Source organism: Trichoderma breve, chromosome 1 (genome assembly GCF_028502605.1).
Source record: "Trichoderma breve strain T069 chromosome 1, whole genome shotgun sequence".
Lineage (NCBI taxonomy): Eukaryota > Fungi > Ascomycota > Sordariomycetes > Hypocreales > Hypocreaceae > Trichoderma > Trichoderma breve.
Window position 1 is genome coordinate 3,722,024 of NC_079232.1, and position 21,629 is coordinate 3,743,652.

Genomic DNA, 21,629 nt, shown 5'->3' on the forward strand with positions numbered 1-21,629 from the left:
TGGTGTCATGTGGGAGAAATCGGATCCTGGAGCAGAGCAGGCCAGGTCAAGTTGTGTGTGTGATGTGATGGATGGGCTGACGGTTTCTCCAGCTCCGACGATTTTCAGCGGCCAATTCAATTCACGCTAGGGCGGTTGTGAAGCGAGCTATCCGGAGTTTTTGAGATGTGAAAGATGACGGGAAATAAATTCCAGTAGCCGATCTGTTAGCAACGTGATTGCGGAGATGCTTATACTTGGCTAAGCATCGAGGTCGAGGTTGACGGCCGAGAGACAAACAAGCAGCAGAAGTAAAGAGGATTGATTCTTCATGTGGTTGGAGCAAGGACGCATTGGACAGCCAACAAACAGCACTCATGTCACGTGCTACATATTTGCCATCTGGCATGTTCTATATCAGGCAACACGACGTTTTGACAGTACCGAGTAACTCGTACGAGTATCACCAGCATCTTCCATCCGGCTTCTATTGGAGTTGTATTGGATTGGGTAGTTGGGTACAAGCACATCAGATAACCTCAGCTCAGGGTTGCAACACAGCGCTGCGGGATATATTACATAACCAATTTGCTAGGTTAATTCTCCGTCCGTTTCTCAACGGACCCTCGCAACCGTTTCCACCTCAGACTTACACCAACGCCGGCTCGCTACCATTTAGCGCTTGTTCCCCAGTAAAGCTAAGCTAGAACGGCAGAATGGGAGCAGGGATTGCCACAGTGAGGCCAGGCCCAAAGCAGAGTTTTGATGAGTTTTAGCACTTGGGCTTTGGTAGCATCGCGTGTGCTAAATCTCCCCTCTCCAACTCCAAAGTCGGGGTTGTTGAAAAAATAAATTGCGTTGCGGCGATACACCCTCAACACCTCTCGGGACCTGATTCAATGTTTCCTGCAGGCGGGCCAGCGGCATCACACTTGGACACAATGTCATCGGGAAAAAAGACGACAGATGATGCTACCTTGAAGCCGCCGACGGACACTTGTACACATGGAGGAGGTCTGAATGCATCAACTCCCCAACCCAGTAAGAGCTGCGTGATGACAAGCAAGAGGAATCGCCTAGTAGCTTCAGTAGTTGATGTTATGTTTAGTAGACTCTAGGATTAATAGACTATAGGATAATATAGCTAGTTGAGGGTTAGTTTTCAACTTATAACTTGATCACTTGATGATGAAAGAAGAGGAGAAGGAGGAGGCAGAGGAGGAGGAGGAGAAGTGCTAGAACATGTCATCATTTAACGCGAACAACTACCCTGGAACTCAATACGAAGACTCGGACAATAACACGAGGTTTGTACAGTACGAGAGCCGTATTACTGTTAGATACTCCTACTACTACTGTTAATATTCCTAAATCATATGGGCTCTGCTCGTATGCTATCACGTACAGTATGAAACAGGTACTCGGCAGCGTGTAAGCGCGATCAGTCGCCCCCCCTGACCCGCGAATACCGGTGACGATAACCGCCACCGCATCACTGCCACGACTGAAATTAAGACGGGCAGTTAAGATTGGCAAAGAGGGTGCTGTCGATGCCGCCGTGAACACGCAGATACCTCGCAGGGGACCCTGTCCATGCCTGTCCATGCCTCCTCCGCGCGGTACTCGATACATGACGATGCCCACCTCCCCCGGACTTACACAGACTTCACACACAAGCCTTTCGGAGGCTCACGATCCCCCCCAGACCCGCGTACCTCGTAACCAAACGGCTTCCCGCAAGGCACCGGACGGCCCAAAAGTCACTGCCACACCTTCAAATGCAAATAGCGCCGAAATGGGACGCTGGGCTTTTGCCCCTGTTTTCAAGCTCGAGCGAGACCTGCATGTGGCCAGCGGTACTCGGGCCGAACCCCGGAGTTTTGCAGCCAGTGACAAGGCCCCCGACAAAGGCCAAGTCCACCAGCTATTGATCCGCTGCCTATAATGAATTGAGCCTGGAGGGTTGAGTTTATGCATCAAACAAACCCAACGATGCGACGATGCTACGGCCGAGCAGCCTTTATATTGTTCCCAATGCGACCCTGATTTCCCCATGTCTCAACACCCCAGCCTTGTCGAGTGCGAGATCTGTCAAAAAGCTGTCACTCCGGAGTATATTTCGTACATCCATCTCCAGGTTTTCCCCATTTCCCCATTTCCCCGTTTCCCCGCCATATGTTCAAAACCCGGTTCACGCCCTGCTTCATGTTCCCAAAGGTGCAAAACAAACGGGATATCGTCCGATGTTGCGGAATATGCCAGAGCGCGTGAAATAGAAACGCCGACGAGGCAGACTTTTTTTGCCCAAATCTTACCTGTATCATGTAACTCGTATCATGACAATTTGCCGTTCCAGCCCAATTGAAACCAAACCATCCAGCTTGGCTTCCTTTTTTTTTCTCCAGGTCCCCAGAAACGCCACCGCGGGGGAGACGAACCTGGATCGACAAGGAACAAATGCCCGGCATCCCGAAAAAGGGAACGCACAAACAACCTTCATGGGCAGACTCCAGCTTTTGGAGAACCATCGGCAGCTCCTCCGTTACGTCGCTCGTAAGAACAGGAGAATCGGTCGACTGGCGGACCAAAAGGAAAAAAAACCATCTTTTGTTGTTTTGGGCAGTTCAAACTCGTTTCGTATTTTTGCAAAAAAGAGTCCATCGACATGGTTCTAGACTTAGGCTTTCCCGGCAATTGGCAAAAGGTTAAAGTCAGAAAACAGGCTTAAAACTCCGATTACAAACCAAGGCAGTTGAAAGTGTCCTGATCATCCCGACGAAGATGGAGATGTGATATTATTAAACTTGTTAACCCGACAATTGATACTCCGTAGAGCTCGCGCCCTTCCCTCCCACACGGAGGAGAGGAGAGGAGGAGAGAGGAGGAGGAGGAGCAGCAGCGAGAGGGAGATCGTCACTCCCAGAGCTGAAAACCAATTGAAGCTAATCTACAAAGTACTTGGGGATCAGGCCATGCAATATCGTGAAGTGGTCCATTGGCAATCAAGGGTAAGTCAATGGTCTGCTCATCCCAAGCTGAAGACGAAAAACGCTCATCCTCACCACAATCACCCCATGTTGTTTTGTCGTTGCAATTGTCGACGCCGGCGCAATCCGCACGGCAGACAAACAAAAAAGGGGACAGAGCAAGAAGAGAGAGAGAGAGAGAGAGAGAGAGAGAGAGAGACGACACAGAAAGTTGTGTGGGTGTGCTAATTGACGAGATACTAACCAATTGCCTCTTCTCACAGTCAATCAATCAACCAGCATCCTCCCTTGGTCCGTCCCCAGACGCAGCGAAACCCCACGAACGGCCGAATGAATATTCAAGGACAAACCGTGACGCTCAAGCTGGAGCTAGACCTGGAGCTCAATGGCAATGGCAATGGCATTGACAACGGCAATTCCCCCCCTCTCTCTCCCTCTTATGCGCACGAGTCCATGTGCTTGCTTGCTTGCACCGCTACTGTACGGCAGACATAACTCCGGCGGGCATGTGGCCATCTCACAAACAAGATTTATCTCCTGCGGCCGACAGACTGGGGGTGTGTGAGTCTCTTCCAAGTTCCCCCTGTCCGTCCGTGGCCCGTCCTGCTGCTTGTGAGGGGACGCGGACGCCCCCCATAATCTCACCTCTCTTGGGAACGACTCTAATCCACGCCAATCTTTTGCTTGCAGCTCGAAAGCCGCTTGGGCATGCTCATGCTCTCAGACCCACGACGATGTGCTTCTGTTGTTTTGCGGAGAACCATCTCCATCTCCACGGCTCGGCGGCAAAACACAACGAACTGTCCCATTGTCCAGTTCCAGGTAGGCTGAATAACGAGCATGAATATGACATGTAACCCAAGCGAATCTTCGGCTGCTGCTTCTAACCCGCCCGTTTGCCAGGTTTCTCCCTGTCTGTTGCCCCATGGGCCGTCTTTTTAGCCTGCTGGTGCCGCTGCTCCGCTTCTTTTCGCAAGGCATGGCAATACTAATACTAGCTCTGCCTGGGGAACCTCTTTTGGCTTTCTCGACGAGAAGCTCAGCGATTTCGGCCCATGGCAATGGCTTCTCAATTTCCCTCTGGTTTTATAAGATAAGCAAGAGGCCCAACGAGCAGCAGTTTTAGCAGCGGTCTACCGTTTTTTACTCTGTTTTGCGGTATGTCATCTTACAAGCCCTTTTTAATCTCAATGGCCCCCTTGTCCAGAAAAAAAAAGTCCGTCATCGTTCTTGTTGCTCTACGGTACTGTAAGTTGCAAGGGTGGGGAGTACACATACGCAGAGACGCCACGAAAAACACCACAGAAGCGAGCCAATTCCCTCTTCTCCTCCCCTTCTACCCGTTCCCGTTTCCCGTTCTTTCGAAAGAGAAACAAATTGAGGGGAAGAAGACAACAAACACCCCCGAAGCCGAGAGAGAGAGAAAAGAGACGAATGACCTACTGACCCCATTCTCTCCAGGCCCAGACAGGCAAAACGGTCCCTCCCCTGCCTGTTCACGTGTGACTCGGAATGGCCCGCTTCAAACGAGAAAGACACCTCCCTCCTTTCCACTAGCAGTACGACGGCGTGGACACATTTGCGGCGGTCCAAAATTACCCCAACATCGCAAGAACCCTTCTCCCCCCGGGCCTCCTTCGGCGTCTGGAACCGAGCCCGATATTGGAAGAGACCAAGTGACGATGAGAATACATACAAGGGCCGAAAAAAAAGAGGGGAGAGAGAGAAGGGCGGCAAGCCAGCCGAAAAGACGGCGTCACGTCAGACATTTCGCTTCTTTTTTTTCTCTGTCTTCTAAACAAACACCAAGAAGAAGAAAACGTTGCGTTTGTCTGTTTTCCGCTTGGCGTCTTTCTTTCTCTCTTTTAAAAGGGCCAGGGGACGATGACGAAATTGAAGACAAAAAAAAAAAGAAGCGAGCTAAGGAAGGGGGCGAGCGAAGCGGGCGCATCAAGATCGATAAAGTGAGTCCTTTTTTTTTCTTTTTCCTTGCAAGGATTGCTGCGATGGCCCCCTGTCTCGATGGGCCGGATCGTCCATTGCCCAAAAACCAAAAGACAAACCGGCGAGATAAAACGACACAGACGACGAAAAGAGGCTCTGAAATCAAAAGGTAAGGCCAATTGTAATTGTTTTCGAGTCGCGTACCTCAAACTGTAGAAACCCTCTCCATCTTCTCTCTCTCTTTTACCTACCCCAATTGAGCGAGCACGTAATCTAGCTGGTCAATTCTACTTTTCCTTCCTCGCAATTCATCCCTTATCATGCCATTCCAAGTCTCAGTGACATGCTCACACACGACACCATCCTCCCTAGTGCCCCTATAGTAGATAGATAGAAAGGGGAATCAATGCTTTAGACTACATCTGCTACATGTAAGATAACGGCACTACTTTCTCCGCCGCTGTCAGCTAAAACGTTACATGGACCGCAAAAGGCCAGCATTGCGACAAAAAACAGGGTATCCAGAGTTTACATGGCTTGGTCCTACAAACTACCACTAATTCACCCAAAATGAAATCATTATCATAATCATACGGGTACGCCTTGATGTATTCCCCCATTTCCTGCTAACCAGAGCTCGCAATCCAAATCAAGTACAACCACAAAGTAGTATGTAAGTAAACATTACACTTTTGGTGAATTAATGCAGAAAGAGAGAAGGGGAAAATAAATCCCGATTCTTCTACTCCAGTCCAGACGGCAACCACGCATTAAGCGTCGTCAGAGACTCAGTAAGTGAGTCAAAGGAGCTCAAATCCGGATTCTCAACCCCTACACCATCTCCCCGACCATTATTAAACATAAAGATTTGGTTTCCAGGTCCTGCCTGCTGTCTCATATCCCAGCTTCCAAAGCTCTGGTGTAGCCGCGCCGAGTCACTCAACAGCCACTCGCGACTGTCCATGTTGCCTACGTTTGAGGTCTGGGCTTGGGGTTGGTGATGGCCCATGTCCGACGAGATGTGGCTCTGGGCTGCCGGTGACTGCGAGTTCAACGGAATCCCCAATTGCTGCGACCATCCCAGTATATCTTGCAAATCTATTTGTGTGGGATCCATGGCCATACCTCGCTGATCCGGAAGCGGGTTATTGTTGCCCAGGGACATGGGTGAGTCCATCGTCAGCCGCTCCTCGATAGACGTCTGTACTGCCGGCTGAGCTATAGGCTCTGAAGTTGGGTGCCTCGTAAGCCCATACTCGAGCCTGGGAGCTTGCGCTGCCCCTTCCTCTGAGGTCCCCGGCGAGATGGGAGCCAAGTTGCTCGATCCAGGAGAGGGAACTTCGGACGTGCTATAGTATTCAAATCTCTCATCTGTTCGTTTGAGAATTATGTCGGCATCTTCTGGTAGTTCGCATTTCCATTTTCTTGCCAAGACACTGAGAATGCTTAGCGTCCGTCTCGCGCAGAGCCAATCCTCGGCAATCTCTTCCAGATGCCTTAGACCATGGGTCAAATCTCGCTTCGCTGTCTTTTCGGGAAGATTGAGTAGATGGACTGTACATGCGCTGTGTATCATGTAAACTGCAATGTTGCATATCTGTCGGAGATTCCAAGACTTTTTATATAGTCTCATCAGCTTGGAAATCGCACCGGCATTTGCAGTGCATATTCGCCTTGGTGATATATGTGATGGCAGAGGTGATGAGGCTGGGGCGTATTTTAAGAATGGTCTGAAGAGATGAATGTATTGAAGGTGGAAGAATGAGCTAATGGGGAATCAAGTCAGCGCTTCCCATATTCTCTTCATGGTTTTATTTGTAAACAGAACGGGCAATTTGTAAACAGAACGGGCAAACTTACAGCATCAATATCACGTTTGGCAGCAAGCCTTCTTTTGGTTCAAACTCCTTGGGCAGGTTCTTCCGCCATTCCTCAAGTCGTTGGTGGAGCTCGCCGAGCTTCTTCAGCTCAAGAGATTTGCTGCTAGCCCTCTTTATGTGGCTTGGGTGGTAGAAGAAGACGAGTATGTCGCTGCTGATTTCACATAGCTTGGACAAATGGAGAGCAACCGCGCGTGTCCTCGAGGGCTGAGCAAGAGACTCGTCGAACCCTTTATCTGTAAAAGGCGCCCACAGCGCCGCATCTTCGTCAGGGAAGACGTCAATTTTGGAAACGGTAAAGGAGTTCCTTGGGAGCTGTGGCAGCCGGCCCAGGTAGTTGGACCAGGTTTTGTCGAATAGGAAACACCCCCAAAAGGTGATGCGCCGGGCATCTATTTCTTCCTCCGACATGTGCTCCTTATCCAAGCCCTCTACTTCAAGGTTGAGGCCGATGTCGAGGGCCATTCGGAAGCTCATGCCGCTATAGACCCAGCCCTTGGCTTCTCTTGCGCAGCCCGCTTCTCTCACAGACATGAGTGCCAAAGCTTGCACGGTCACAAGCCGCGGCTTCTCATATTCATCATTATCGACGATGAGTCGCTTGGCCTCAGCAAAGAAATGGTCTCCTTTGGTCCTGCTGTCGCCGGGGATGCCAAAAGCACCTGGGATATCGGTGAAGTGGCAGCCGAGCGCCAACATTGCGTTTACTAATAGCGAGGAACAGTATGCCGTGCCTTGCGCCAAGCCCGCCTTGCCCCTCATGAAGTCACGCCAAAATAGCTTGCGTGAGAGTGTGGTGAAGTATGGGTAGTGATAATTAAAGTACATATTCATAAGATGCATGATGAGTCGTGGGTCGGTGGTCACTCGGGTCCATGACGTGATGGGGTTTTCGCAGATGCCGGGCTCAGAAGGTGAATCGTAATCAATGCCACCGTGGTGAGGATCTCCTAGATAGATGAGATGAGAGGTGCCGCCAATGAAGCGTACTGAGCCATTTTCGAGCCGCAGCTCTCCCATCTTGCCAGCGAGCTCTTGTTCTCCTGAGATGGGTAGGAAAGCCATGGATCCTTCGTCCAAATTCTCCTCAAATTCTTCTTCCTTGGGTTCCTCTTCACCCATTTTTAAGAGCTCCTGGGCTACCGTGTCGAGATTGTCGCATGTTCGGATTTTGTTTACGACGGCTGGCACCTCTTCTTCGGTGGCATTCAAAATGGCCTCGACAATGATTTGCAGCGTCGAGCTCTGGGCTTTCATGCTGTCCACCTTTTCTCGATACACTCCCTTGCGGCGGTGATCTGAGTTTGGGTTGTAGATACACTCAGTGCCATAGACGCTGGAGCAAGCGGCGCAGCTGGGTAGTTGGCCATCGCATTTCGATTTGCGTCGCCTACAAGCGACGCAGGCGGTGCTGATGCATCTTCGCTTCTGGTTGGTCGGATCGGTTCCTCGACGAGACTTTTTCTTAGTCTGTGCAGCAGGCGTCGAGCCGGCCGAGGAAGAGGCGGCAGTCAGATCCATGCCCTCCATGGCGGGCGAGGGATGAGGTTCCGGCTATGGCTGGGGAGTCGAGATGTGAATTGTGTTGTGTAAGGTGGAATCGTCAAATCGAGCGCTAGCATTAGATGTGCCGGCGCGCGGCGTCACATTGACTCTTGGGTGAGTTTGCAGGGGGTGAAATGCAGGGCGGAATGACTCCGGGACGAATGTCTTGGTTAAATCACCCGTGGCTGGTGATTCAGCCGGAAGACGTCGTGATGAGGAGTCGCCCAGCCTTTGAGGTCTCTGGGCAAAGGTCTCGTCGATGGCCTTCTAGTGATTTGTCATGATACGCCCTGCAGCTGCGATGTTGAATCAATCCAGCAGTCGGTTGCTGGTCTCGGCGCTTCCGGAGGTCGGGAGGCTGTCCGCAGAGTAATGCGGGGAGACTCCAGATCAGATTGACTCTGCGCAACGGGCGAGATGGCGGCGCAACAGGGGGACAGCTTCTTATATGCAATGGCGAAAATCGCGCTCAATTTGAGGGTGTGACTATGGGGATGGAGTAGAAGAGAAGAAGAGGAAAAGGCCGGCAAGGGTGTGATGACGAGAATTGAATTGAGGTTCCGGGAGCGTGACTGGATTGACTGACGACATGCGCCTCGAGATTGAACCGGCTTCCATTGCTCCATACGGAGCTCAGCCGCCGCAATTCAGCTTCGCAGCCAATCCGGCATCTGACATTGGTGCTTTGTCAGAGCCTTTCCTGATACCCTTCATGCCCTGCCCGGGCGGCTCGCCGTAACTCTAGTGGCGAGTTCCGCTAGGTCGGAATGCGGCCGCTGGATCGGCAGAACGGGGGTTTAAGGCTGGAGCGGCTTCTGGAGGCTCGCCCTCTTTTGCCTGATTTAGACCCTCAATTGTCTGCAGGTCTCGCGGGAGGGCAAAAACACTCAATCGTACTTCGTATTGTTCAAGCTACCAACTTACCTCTGGTGCCAGGTATGATCCATCGTGGTAAAGTGGTTACATATAGTACCTGGCCCAGCAAAAGCGCTCACTCATTCCACACATCGTGGGCGGTTGTCGGCGTGCGTGCCGGCATCCATTCATTCCAAATTCTTGATTTTCTCTCCCGTAATAACAAACGTAAAAAGTGGACAAATCCAGGGCCTCGACCAAAGCTCGGGATTGGCCAGAACAAGTCAAGAGGGATAAAAAAACAAAAAACTTGATGGACTGATGCAAAATGTAGCACGATTATAAAGCAGGGTCTCGTTCTTTCCCCATATTTCGACGCGGAGAATTTAATGCCATCGGCCAGCGAGTAACCGAAGCGAGCGAGGCAGGCGAAACCGAGCACACCTTGCCGGAATTGTACCACAAACTACAGCTTTGATGCCCGGTTGGGACTAGCGATGAGGACTTTTTGCGATTTCCCTGAGCTTTTAACGATGATTTTCAAGGTTAATATTTAAATGGCTATCCATTGACCGCTTACGGAGAAGAGGAAGCAACATGTGAGCAACACTGGGATGGTGTGTGAAATATTATAGGCGCTATGACTTACGCGCTTGAATTATAGTTAATATGGAACACAAATAGCGCAAGACAGAGAGGTAAATCAACGTCGAAAGGAGAGATTCAAGTTGCCAAAGGCCTTAATTGGAGGGATAAAACTAACAAGGCACCCAATACAAGACCATAGTCTATATTTGCCAGGAGAGAAAATGAGACTTTCGTAGTGTTTTACCTATTTGAAACACACACAATCGGTGTTCTAGCGCGCCTCTGTGACAATTGCCTAGTTTGTTTAAACACTCCGCTATGCGAGTGTAAGAACATAGAGTTAGCAACTTCTGTTAATAGCTTGCTCATGTGATGACGCATTTGTAGCTCGGCAGCTGCCGGGCCAATGGCAAATTTGCCTCGCTGTCTGTTGTTGGTAACTCTCCTCGGGCTTTGAGTTCTGACAAGAGTGTTCATAGCTGCCATGGTGAATAAACCACTCAATTAATAATACCTTCCTGATGACCCATCACGTTCTCCGCCTCAGGTACTAGGCATTGATCGAGAAAACATTCGCAATCGGGGCTCAGATCTATTCAAACTCTCATATCATAGTTCCTTTGTATATACTATTACATTGTCGAAGTCTGGGAGGAAACCCAACCCAGCCTCAACTTTTTATCATCATACATAGCCTACATGGACTGTAATCTTTCTCCTTTTCGCACTCTTTCGCAGAGTTATACATCATATACACGCCACCCCTCCCCTCCCAAACACTTCTAAACGCCTTCTCCTTAGCCTCGCTCAAGGTACCAATTATGGGTAAGTTGACTAGTCAGGTAGCTGAAAGGTGTCGGCACCTCGGCCATGCCCTTTCGAGCGACCGGGTGTCTCAAGTAGACGGCAGCGCAAATGTTGGGGTTGACTTCGAGGTAACGGGGGATAAAGGCAAACGCCGACATGTAGGGTCGGGGCCTCCACGGGGTAGCGTATGGTTTCGAGTCGTCAACGGGATTCTCTTCATCCATTTGAAGCAGCCGGGCGAGCTTTCTCATCTCCTCTTTGGATAGCTTAGCATCGCCAATTATCTTCTTGGCCTTGGTCTTTTGCTCATCTGATAGGCCCTCCAGACCCTTCTCAACCTCTCGTTCTCTGTTGACTGCTGGCTGCGCTTCGCCCTCCGGTGAGGTGGCTTGGACAGCCTCGGCCTCGGTTCCGTCCTCAACCTGGCTTAGAGCCTGGCCTTCTTTCAGGTCAAGCTTCTCAAAGCTCTCTCGCATCAGTTCGTGGCTCTTCATCTGTAATTGCAACTCGTCAATTAGTTCCACAACATCCGCCTCGCTCTTCTCAGGATGTGAGAGGAAGCGCTTAGCATCTGCACGGAAAAGACGGAGTTGCTTCTTCTCCTTGGCGCTGAGTTCCTTGGGGTTGTTCTTCAGAATCTTCTTGACATCCTTCAACAGAAACTTCAGGGCCCTGTTGTTCAACTTCCATTGGGCCTCGGGGGTCAATGATCCGGCGTCTTCGCTTGTGGCGGCCTCACCCTCGGCGGCCTCAGCATCAGCTTCGGGCTTCTCGCCTTCAGTCTCCCCCTCAGCAGCGGCCTGCTCAGCGGTAGCATTGCCGCCCAGCTTCTTCACAGCATTCTGCAATGCTTTATCTGCCTTCTTTTGTCTTGCCTCAAGGTTCTCGTGAAGTCGCTTGTGCGCATCTGCTGCCTTCTGCACGCCGGTGCCGTACATGACCTTTTCAATGTCCACTTGAAACATGTCGCCGGGGTTCAGCTGGTAAGAGGGGTGAACCATCTGCGTAATTACGTCAGTAAATGTGATGTTCAAATACGCACGTCGTAAATATAGCTGTAACAAACCTTTTTTCCATTGACAGTGACGGCTCCGTGGATGACGAACTGGCGTGCTTGTCGGACACTGCTGGCGAAGAGAGCCCGAAAAACTGCGGTGTCCAGCCTCCTCTCCAAAGGCGCAAATGTCATCTGCATGTAAGGCGTCATATTGTTGAATTGATCCGACAGCAGTTTGTTCACGTCGCCAAAGAGCGGTCTCCTCCTTGAGCGTTCCTGAGTGCTGAGTGCGGGAACCTTGGAGAATGTCTCGGCCGTGACATTTGACGTTGTCAGGCCAGAACCACGACCGGCAGCCTGCTCGGAACCATCATGCGCCGCCAAATACTCCGGTGGCATGTCCACAGCAGAGAGGAGTCGACGGGAGAAGAGCCGCACCCATTTCTTCTCGGGGATGTGCTCTCCGTGATACGATCGAGTCTTGGCCTTGGCCGCCCATTTCTGCTGGAAGAAGGTAGGGGTGCCTCGAATTTGGGGTTCTCGGCCTGTCTGGCGGTACAGGTTATACAGGTTGTACTTGTTCCATGATTGTCGCAGTTTCTGTAGGGTTTTCAACATCAGTAACCAGGATCCCCGCCATCACACGAGCTCAATCCCCGTACTGTTGACCGTCGCTCTGGCAGTACGACCAATGACAAGGTATCTCTAGACTTACAGGGCGAGCTAAACTGTAGAAACGGTACGGCTTTCTCATCTTGGCGAGCCGACCTGTGACAATTGCGGCTTGACAAGATCACTGAGGCCGTTGTTTAGAGCTCGATATGTGGGTGTCATTTTTTCTGGTGGTGCCACGCAGCCGACATTCTGCCGAACGGTGTGACGCTCCCGCACCGGCTCACCGAGACCACCGAGCAGCCACCGAAAGCGGGGCCACTCAACGCGTCCCAGCCCACTTCCCTTAATGAGACGCGTCGAGAGTTTTCTACGTATAACAGAGTGGTGTAAATTGTAAGCCAATCACTACCAATACCAGCATTGGATTTTGCTGGTGACATTCTCAATTTCTTTCCTTCTTTTCGTGTATATTTTGAGCGCCTTTTATTTTCCACAGCATTAAGCCAATAACCTCACCAAAATGCTGTCTGCATCCTCACCAATTACCTTTCCTAGCGACCCCCCGTCTCCTCCAACAAAACGCGCCAAACCTCATGATGTTCAATATCCTACACAGAAGCCTCGCGTCACCGGGCCATTTGTCGACTCTGACTCTGAATCAGACACAGAGAATAGACCCAGAGCAAGCTCCAGATCTCCTTCCAAGAGGCGTAAAGTAGAGATCCAACACGAGCAGAGGCCACAGATCCCCGTATTGGGTGTTCGAGATGCGAATGGAGATGGCAGTAGCAACGTCCTGCCCCTGGAGCACCCAGAAGGCGACCACACAACAATTCATACGATTCCTACCGAAGATACACGGAACACTGCGGCACAGCCAGGGCCTCGTTGGTCCCAACCAAACTCACTGCTTACTGCGCCAATCTTTGGAAGCCGGTCAAAAACTACTTACAAACTAAAGACATGTGGAGGTAGTGAGATTACAATTAGGGAGCGCAAAGAGGTTGTTGCGCAGTCTTATGAATCTATGGTGGCGGCCAGGTCGAAAACCAAGGAAGGGCGAGCGAAACGAGACTACTATGGCGTCGATATACACAACCTCATCAACGCAGCCACCAGCGAATTGGCCGAGAAGCAGCAAAACCCTCCATCTCCAAATACCAATCAGGCTATTCGATCTATGGAGGCTACATCTATATCCGAAAAGAAACCCAAAAAGACGATGCTATGGACCGAGAAATACCGCGCGAGAAACTTTATGGATCTATGCGGAGACGACAGCACAAATAGACTGGTCCTACGCTGGCTGAAGAAATGGGATCCGTTAGTTTTCCCAGGAACAGCTAAAGCAAGACCTAAGATCCAGAGACGCAATGGCCCACAATCTCAAACTGAAGAGGAGAAACCCCATCGAAAGATCTTGATGTTGACAGGACCGCCTGGATTGGGGAAAACAACACTGGCTCACGTCTGCGCCAAACAGGCGGGCTATGAAGTGATAGAAGTCAATGCCAGCGATGACCGCAGTCGTGACGTCGTCAAGAATCGAATTCGCACCAGTCTTGGAACGGAGAGTGTCAAAAATGTAAGCAATCAAAGGGCTCTCAACGGGTCTCAGAAAGTTGCCAAGCCCGCTTGCGTTGTGGTTGACGAGGTTGACGGCGTGGTAACGGGATCTGGCGCTTCAGGAGAGGGCGGCTTCATCAAGGCCCTGATTGACCTGGTCCTCATTGATCAAAAGAACTCTTCAGGGGTAAACAAGTCTTATGATGGGAAAAAGAAAAAAGGAGACGATTTCCGTCTGATGCGTCCTCTGATTCTTATATGCAACGACGTCTATCATCCTTCTCTGAGGCCTCTCAGGCAGTCAAACCTGGCGGAGATCATTCACGTCGGTCGACCAACACTGGACACTGTAGTTGGTCGCTTAAAGACGGTATTTGAAAAGGAGGGCATTCCATGTGACAAGGACGCAGCACGCAAACTGTGTGAATCGGCGTGGGGTATGGCCAGCGGCATTGACGCGAGAAGGGGACAAGAAAGCACCGTGCAAGGCGATCTTCGAGGTGTCATGGTCGTGGGCGAATGGGTAGCTTTCCGGTTCAAGGTCTCAAGTCTGAATGACAACCAACGCCTCACCAGGGACTGGATTGAACGAAACATCCTCCAGGAGCTTGCCAACGGCTCAGCGGGAACCCGAGGGCTTGGGCGAGGCAGCGTCAAGGATATCATCTCTCGCCTCTTTCAAGAAGGCGGCGGCTTTCCTAAGCAAGCGCTCAACTTGGCCAAGTCCAAGACGCATCACGAACAGCCAAAAACGGAGCTTGGTTTTGGAGAGCATCAAAAGAAGTATGCCATGGAGTGTCTTCGACAGATGGTTGATTCCAGTGGTGAAATCAGTCACATTGTGACGGAGATATTCGCAGAGTACCCGAATCGCGAGTTCAACGACGATTCCTATCTCTCGAAGCCGAACCAAGCTTATGACTGGCTGTACTTTCATGATGCTTGTCAATCCAAACTGTACGCCAGCCAGGAATGGGAACTTGCACCCTACCTAGCGCAGCCTGTCCTAGCCTGCCATCATCTATTTGCGTCACCCATTCGACATTTTGCCAACGGCATGGGGTCAAACCAGAACCAGCGATCTGGCCTTCCGGGAGAAGAAGAAGCCGGCCCTACGATTCCTTTTTCCGGCCCACGTGCCGACTATCAGGCCTTTGAAGCAGAGAAGCAAACCCGTGCACAACTGCAGGCACTCCAAGCTCAGCTCAGCCCAACCATGATGCGACTCTTCCGCAGCGCAGAGGACGTGTCAACGGAATTCATGCCCTACCTGGCCCGCATGCTGTCGCCCGATGTGAAACCTGTTGTCGTCGGCGGCAGCCAGGGCACCACGGCAAGTGTGCGCAAGGAGAGCGAGCGAGCGATGGTCAAGCGTGCGTCGGAAGTGCTCGCCGAGGTGGGCATTGCCCTGCATAAAGGCAAGATTGAGAGCGACGTCGTGTCTAGTCGAGGCCCGCAGTTTGTCTACCGCATGGAACCGTAAGTTTAGCCCCTATTCCAGTGTCTCACCAAGCCTGTGTATAGAGGTGAACAAGCTAACCACCCAACTTATAGTGACATTGATTCCCTAGCCACCTATGAAACAGCCTCTCTTTTGACATCCCAGCCTCCCACCCGTTTCGCTGTTCGCCAGGTCCTCGACCAAGAACTCCGTCGCACACTCGCCCTCCGCGAAACGCATGCTCGCCAAGCACGCTTCCAAGCCGGACGCACCACCGGCGAGAGCGAGCTGCAGCAACCGCTCACTCAGTTAACTCAGAGCCAGAAGAATGATTCGGTGGTGGTGGAAGACGGGTTAGTGGTGAAAAAGGACTTCTTTGGGCGCATCATTCAGGCACAGCCGCTGGCGGAGGTGACGGGTGGGTTGGCGGAGAAGAAGGCGGCGGGCCAGGAGAAGGTGTGGGTGACGTTTCATGAAGGGTTGAATAATGCGGTGAGGAAGCCGATGACGCTGCGAGAGTTTTTGAGTGGTTTGTGATTTGAGATAGGGGGAGATGCTGTAGATGGATGAAGTTTTTTATGATATTGGACATTTATTATATGATGAGGAACATACCAAGTGCTGATTAATGCGAGAGGGTTGGATCAAATAGATTAGACTTGTGTTTATGGAATATATTTGCTCGTTTATATCATACACCGTCTCGCTCTTTGTCTCCGGCTCTACGATTATATATCGAAACATCTTCTCCCCTTTCAAATACCCCTACTTTACAGCTTCGCTTTGAGTCTCTGGCTGGGAACAACCAGCGGATCGTACGTAATATGTGACAGCGAATCCACCGGCGTCGAGTTGCTATGCACAAACAGGCCCCTCGTATCCAGCAATCCGGGGTGCAAGTCCTCAATCTTGGCACACCCGATTAATCGCATGTTCATCTCCATCTCGTCCTTGAGTAGCTGCATCACTCGCTCCACGCCAGCTTGCCCGTACGTGCTCATAGCGTACAAGAACGGCCGTCCGATACCAACGCCCTTTGCGCCCAGACACATTGCCTTGATGATGTCCGTGCCGCGCCTCACGCCGCCGTCGACAAAGACGTCAATCTTCTTGTCCAGGCCGTGCTGGCGCAGGATAGGCATCGTCTCGGCGAGAATCTCAATGCCGGAGCGCGCAAAGTCGAGCTGGCGACCGCCGTGGTTGGACAGCACGACACCCTGGACGCCGGCCTCAACGGCGCGGAGGACATCTTCGACGCGCTGGACGCCCTTGAGGATGATGGGCATCTTGGTGATGCTCTGGAACCAGGGGATGTCGGCCCAGCTCAGGGAAGGGTCGATGAAGGACGAGATGGCACGCGCGGCGCCCTGGGTGTTGTCCGTCTTGGTGCCCTTTTGCACATTGCTCCCGGAATCAGTGAACTTGAGACGCATGTCCTTCTCGCGACGGCCCAGCTGGGGCGCATCGACAGTGATGAAGAGGCCCTTGCAGCCGCGGCGCTCGGCATTCTGGACGATGCGCTTGGTGATGTCGCGGTCCTTGTTGACGTAGAGCTGCAGCCACTGGACCTGGTCACCTTGCCGGGCGTCGACGAGCTCGTCAAAGGAGCATGAGGCGAGCGTGGGGATCATCTGGATGACGTTGTGGCTGCGGGCGGCGCGGGTGAGTAGGACCTCGCCCTCTGGGTGGCCGAGCTTGCCCAGCGCCGTGGCGGTCACGTAGAAGGGGGCGTCGACTTTGGTGCCGAGCATGGTGGTGGAGAGGTCGATGTTGGCGACGTCGACGAGGATCTGGGGGCGGAACCAGATTCTGTGGTAGGCGCTGTGGTTCTCACGCAGGGTCTAAAGGGATTAGCATGATTGGAGATGAGAGCGGGAAGAAGAAGAAGCAGGCCGTACAATCTCATCGTCGGCTGCGCTGGAGTAGTACCCCCACGCGCCCTTCTTCATGGTCCTCCGCGCAATGGCCTCAAAGTCGTGCAGGTTGAAGCATTCCGACAGCAGCGGCATCTCCGCTATCCTCTTCTGCCGCTCAACCTCCTCGGGGTCCTCTCTTTTGGCCTCTTGGGCAACGGTGGACATGTCCACGGGTCCTAGGTGCAGAGACTTGTCGAGATACTTGTCGAGAGTGTCCCGGGGGTGAATCGGGTCAAACTCTTCTGTCGCGTCCTTGCCCTGGATGTTGATGTTAGTTAAAGTAGGCCCCCATGACATGAGGGGGTTCAAAAGTGAGTGTGCATACGGCATATTTGAGAATGATTTCTTCACCTCCAGGGTGCTCTGATGTTGAGATTCCACGTCAGTAAGAGTTGGATCAACAAATGCTTCATCCGGGATTATTTCATGAGCACTCACCTGGTAAGAACTCTGTGACATCGTATGCTTTGCCCTAATGAGAGAGATCAAGAGAGTCAGAGTCAGTCCACCAGCTTCATTCATTCATTCGTCCGTCTATCCATCCCATCTTAACCAGCAATCGAGTGAGCGACTCACATGAATAATCACCCAACATGACTTTTCGTCATTGTGCTTCGCGACGTCGCTTCCCGTGAGCACCATCTTCTCTCTGTTTGCCCTTTAAATCGAACAAACTCTTGTTTCTGCTGAAGAGCGAAGATGCCGATGACGTCCCAAAGCCGGTCGGTATTAACGGGAATCCCCAAGCTCGAACCCTGAAAACGAAAAGCAAGCACGCCAATTGAAAACTATCCAATCGCCAGATCCGTTCCCTTCAAAGAATACAATTGATATCCCGCCAGATGATAATCAAGATGAAGAATGAAGAAGGGAGAAAGCCGGTCCTCGCGCGTCGCCTATCGGTTGTCGTCGCAAGATATAGATTAGGTAGCCTGGATGGACGATTTTATTTGGAGATACATCATTGGCCGTCGGCTAATAATATAGCCACATAGCGAGTCGCTGCTTGCGGGGGTGGCTTCCATTGCTCCGCTAACATGAAGGTCCAGCGGCTGGCTCTTCAGGGCCTCGCTCACTAACATGAAGCCTAATAACCCCAGGCCCAGCGATACAGCATCAATTTCTACTCTCCCTCCCGACGGATATTTACATCAGTTCGAGACATTAAGCTATTCAAGAGCATTGACCTAAACCACTCATATACCAGCTTACAGGCATTCAATAATCCTCCACCGGCCATCTAAGCTCACCAAAAAGATCCATTACTCGTCAACACCCATAAAAGCGGATGCCAAACCCCCCAGCCCGTCTCGTCTCCATTCCCCCTTGTTCGCCCCTCAAAAGCCAATGGAAGCGAATACTTTTTGCTTGTTATGGGCTCCCCTTTAGCGGTCGAATTAGACGCCTCCCACCGGCTATTAATATTCCGGGGGACCGAGTTTTTGCGGGGGGAGGCCAAGTACGGTAGCAACAGTAGTTTCGGTCTACGCTTGGCTGCTCCGCAGTTTTCTCCAACTTCGGGTCCAAGCTTCACAATTCTTCTTCTTCATGGGGGAATCTTGGTCCGGTTTTCGGTCTGCTCCATTTAAACTATGGGAATAAAGCACATTGTTTACTGCCTCTTTTACCCAGCCTTTGGCCAATGACTGTCTGTGAAGTGCAATGACAAGGTAAGCTGCTGGAGCTTTTGCTCGGTGTACAACCATCTCCTAAACTCGGAGTTCAGATGGTCGCTCTTCCGTGGTGGCTGGATCACAAGAAGAGTCTGGAACGCGGACACTTACTGGCAATCTCCAGACATTTGTGTAATTTTTGGGTGTCTTATAAAATCGTCAGCGTACATACTACATGTATGTAGTACGCACATTCTCATTGCGCCAAGCTCTCTATGCTAGTGTTCTTGTTTTCCTTATGTAGACACACATTTGTTTTGGAGTGCATTTTGGAAACAGGCATAGTACAATATCCATGTCGTTCTCTATTGTAAAACACCAACTCGCAAGCCTCCCTTATGTAGCCTCGATCAGCAGATTCAACACTCGCTGTACGGGAATATATATATAGTCCAGCACAACCAATGCGGCGGGCACAGGCGTTTAACCCGCCTAATGCACTCGTTCTCTCAGGCATTGCCGTCCATGTGCGGCATCTATGCGAATATCAACAGAAAATGCAACGTAAATCAATCCAACTGAGCTTTGGGAATATCCGTCTAATGAATGAGCAGGATCATCGTTGCCTGTGGTTGTGCTTGATGACGCCCCGTTTATCCCGTGATATTAATTATCCTTATTATATACAAGACCACTTCTTTCTCTCTCTTCTTTCATGCTATAGCATATCTAAAGCGTCGCTTCCATATCATATTATTGATCACGGCACATGAACCCAAGCTTCAGTTCTCGGAGTTCAAATTACAGTTCCATAATCGTTGTGATACAGTTGAGTTCAGGCACCTTCACCCAATAATGTCAAAGAGGGCCCCCCAAAAAGTGGGTTCCACGGCACCATCAACATTCGTGTCTTTCTGGCGTGTCTCGATTAGGCGATTCATCACTCGACAGCAAATCATCATCACCATCTTTTTTCCTTTTTCTTCTTCTTTTCGTGCCATTGAAGGAGGAATCTCAGGCTGCTCGACGCAATGGCTCGTAGTAGCGCCTTCAGGACTTTGGCTGCGTCATGCGTCTTCATGCTGGCGGCCTGCGCAGCGGCATCGCAGATCAAGGGGACCCCGGCAGCCATCGAGAGTCTAAGCTTGGAGGAGCTTGATGGCCAGCTTCAGGTAAGTTTGGCAAGATAGGGTAGCTTCACCCTCAGCTGTTTACGTGGAGGAAACCACAACATCTATTGCAATGCTGACTCAAACCTTCTCCTCTTGCGCGTCTAGACATGTCCAGTCATCCAGGAACTCAACGCCGCCAAACGGGCGCATTTCGAGACCGCGCCGTCCTCCTTCACGACAAAGCTCTTCTCCGTGCTGTTCCCCGGCTCGCCCGCCGTCAACGCCCTCCTCGCCACGCTGTACATCTCCGGCCCGCCCAACTTCCTACTCGCCCTCGTCCCGACCAACATCGACCCCTCCTCGCTGTCCGTCATGGTGGCCTTTGCCGTGGGAGGCCTGCTGGGAGACACACTCTTCCACTTGCTGCCCGAGATCTTTGTCGGCGAGGACGAGCCGGACAGGGCAAGGTTTGTGCTCGTCGAGCCGAACCGCAACCTCATTCTCGGATTGGGCATCTTGGTCGGCTTCATGACGTTTGTGGCCATGGACAAGGGCTTGCGGATTGCGACTGGTGGCGCTGGACATGATCACTCACATGGACATTCGCATGATGAGGGACATGCTGTGAATACGGATGTCGGCATTTCCACTGGGGCAAACACGCTCAAGAACGAGGCCAAGTCGCGAAAGACAAAGAAGGGCGACAAGCAGGCCCCAGTTGACGAGTCGAAACAGCTCAAGGAGATTAACCCCAGCGTAAAGCTAGGAGGTTACCTCAACCTCATGTGAGCAATCTCAATACTCTTTATCAGAATATTACTCAATATTAACCCCCTCTCCAGCGCTGACTTCACCCACAACATCACCGACGGCCTCGCCATGTCCGCCAGCTTCTACGCCTCCCCCACCATCGGCGCGACAACCACCGTCGCCGTCTTCTTCCACGAGATCCCCCACGAGGTCGGCGACTTTGCGCTCCTCGTCCAGTCCGGCTTCTCCAAGCGCGCCGCCATGGCCTCCCAGTTCGTCACCGCCATCGGTGCCTTCATGGGCACCCTCATCGGCATCGCCGTCCAGGAGTTTGGGTCTGGCGCCGGCGGAGATGGTGAGAGCATGGCGAGGAACGCGGGGCTGTGGGGGACGAGCCTTGTAAGTTTTCCCCTTTTTATCTTTTTTTTCTCTCCACGAGAATTAGGTACTTTCTTTGAGGTTGGCTCTAATATTAACGTGTGTGTGTGTTTTGTTAGACATGGGGCGACATGTTGCTGCCTTTTACTGCCGGAACCTTTTTATACGTCGGCACCGTCGCCGTCATCCCGGAACTCCTAGAGACTGGCCCCAACAAGATGCTGGAACTACGCAAGACGCTGACCCAATTCACAGCAGTTGCTGTAGGCGCGGGTATCATGCTGTACATTTCATGGCACGAGTAAAGAAATCGACACTAGAGAGGGCATATATAGAATAGAGACACTAGATATGTCAAGCCGAAATGGCTTATCACCATTTAGACCCATGACCATATCAAACAAGATTCTGACTTAGTTCTAATATATCATGTACGATAAGAATATTAAAATGGCGTCAACTTGGAGAATCGGGCTCAATAACTGTGCATCATATCCTATTCATCAAATGTAATGAAAAATAAAAACTACTCATAACCAATGTTTAGGCCTATTCCTCCTCCTAATCCAGTATACCATCCAACAATGAAACAGTCCACCATCCCATCTATACAAATAGCCTCATGCCCATCCCATCAGTGAAGAAGAAATAAAAAG

General features: G+C 51.4%; 5 protein-coding genes across 5 annotated transcripts; 2 read left to right on the plus strand and 3 right to left on the minus strand.

The window, feature by feature from the left end:
* Positions 1 to 5,652: 5,652 nt before the first annotated feature.
* T069G_01126 (fungal specific transcription factor domain-containing protein) lies at positions 5,653 to 8,320 on the minus strand (the record flags this gene model as incomplete). Its single annotated transcript, XM_056168336.1, has 4 exons — positions 5,653 to 5,879; positions 6,036 to 6,676; positions 6,771 to 7,497; positions 7,546 to 8,320. The coding sequence occupies 4 exons, from the start codon at positions 8,318 to 8,320 to the stop codon at positions 5,653 to 5,655; spliced, it is 2,370 nt and encodes a 789-aa protein (XP_056033652.1).
* A 2,255-nt stretch (positions 8,321 to 10,575) lies between these two features.
* Positions 10,576 to 12,336, minus strand: T069G_01127 (s4 domain-containing protein; the record flags this gene model as incomplete). Its single annotated transcript, XM_056168337.1, has 5 exons — positions 10,576 to 11,586; positions 11,652 to 11,774; positions 11,826 to 11,865; positions 11,911 to 12,182; positions 12,298 to 12,336. 5 exons carry the CDS (start codon positions 12,334 to 12,336, stop codon positions 10,576 to 10,578), a joined length of 1,485 nt encoding a protein of 494 aa, XP_056033653.1.
* Positions 12,337 to 12,717: 381 nt separating this feature from the next.
* T069G_01128 (ATPase family associated with various cellular activities (AAA) domain-containing protein) lies at positions 12,718 to 15,741 on the plus strand (the record flags this gene model as incomplete). Its single annotated transcript, XM_056168338.1, has 3 exons — positions 12,718 to 14,200; positions 14,252 to 15,242; positions 15,318 to 15,741. 3 exons carry the CDS (start codon positions 12,718 to 12,720, stop codon positions 15,739 to 15,741), a joined length of 2,898 nt encoding a protein of 965 aa, XP_056033654.1.
* A 233-nt stretch (positions 15,742 to 15,974) lies between these two features.
* Positions 15,975 to 17,762, minus strand: T069G_01129 (FMN-dependent dehydrogenase domain-containing protein; the record flags this gene model as incomplete). The annotated part of the gene is made up of 5 exons (XM_056168339.1): positions 15,975 to 17,045; positions 17,103 to 17,378; positions 17,446 to 17,483; positions 17,559 to 17,592; positions 17,697 to 17,762. The coding sequence occupies 5 exons, from the start codon at positions 17,760 to 17,762 to the stop codon at positions 15,975 to 15,977; spliced, it is 1,485 nt and encodes a 494-aa protein (XP_056033655.1).
* Positions 17,763 to 19,764: 2,002 nt separating this feature from the next.
* T069G_01130 (ZIP zinc transporter domain-containing protein) lies at positions 19,765 to 21,278 on the plus strand (the record flags this gene model as incomplete). Its single annotated transcript, XM_056168340.1, has 4 exons — positions 19,765 to 19,905; positions 20,011 to 20,630; positions 20,688 to 20,994; positions 21,093 to 21,278. 4 exons carry the CDS (start codon positions 19,765 to 19,767, stop codon positions 21,276 to 21,278), a joined length of 1,254 nt encoding a protein of 417 aa, XP_056033656.1.
* Positions 21,279 to 21,629: the final 351 nt, after the last annotated feature.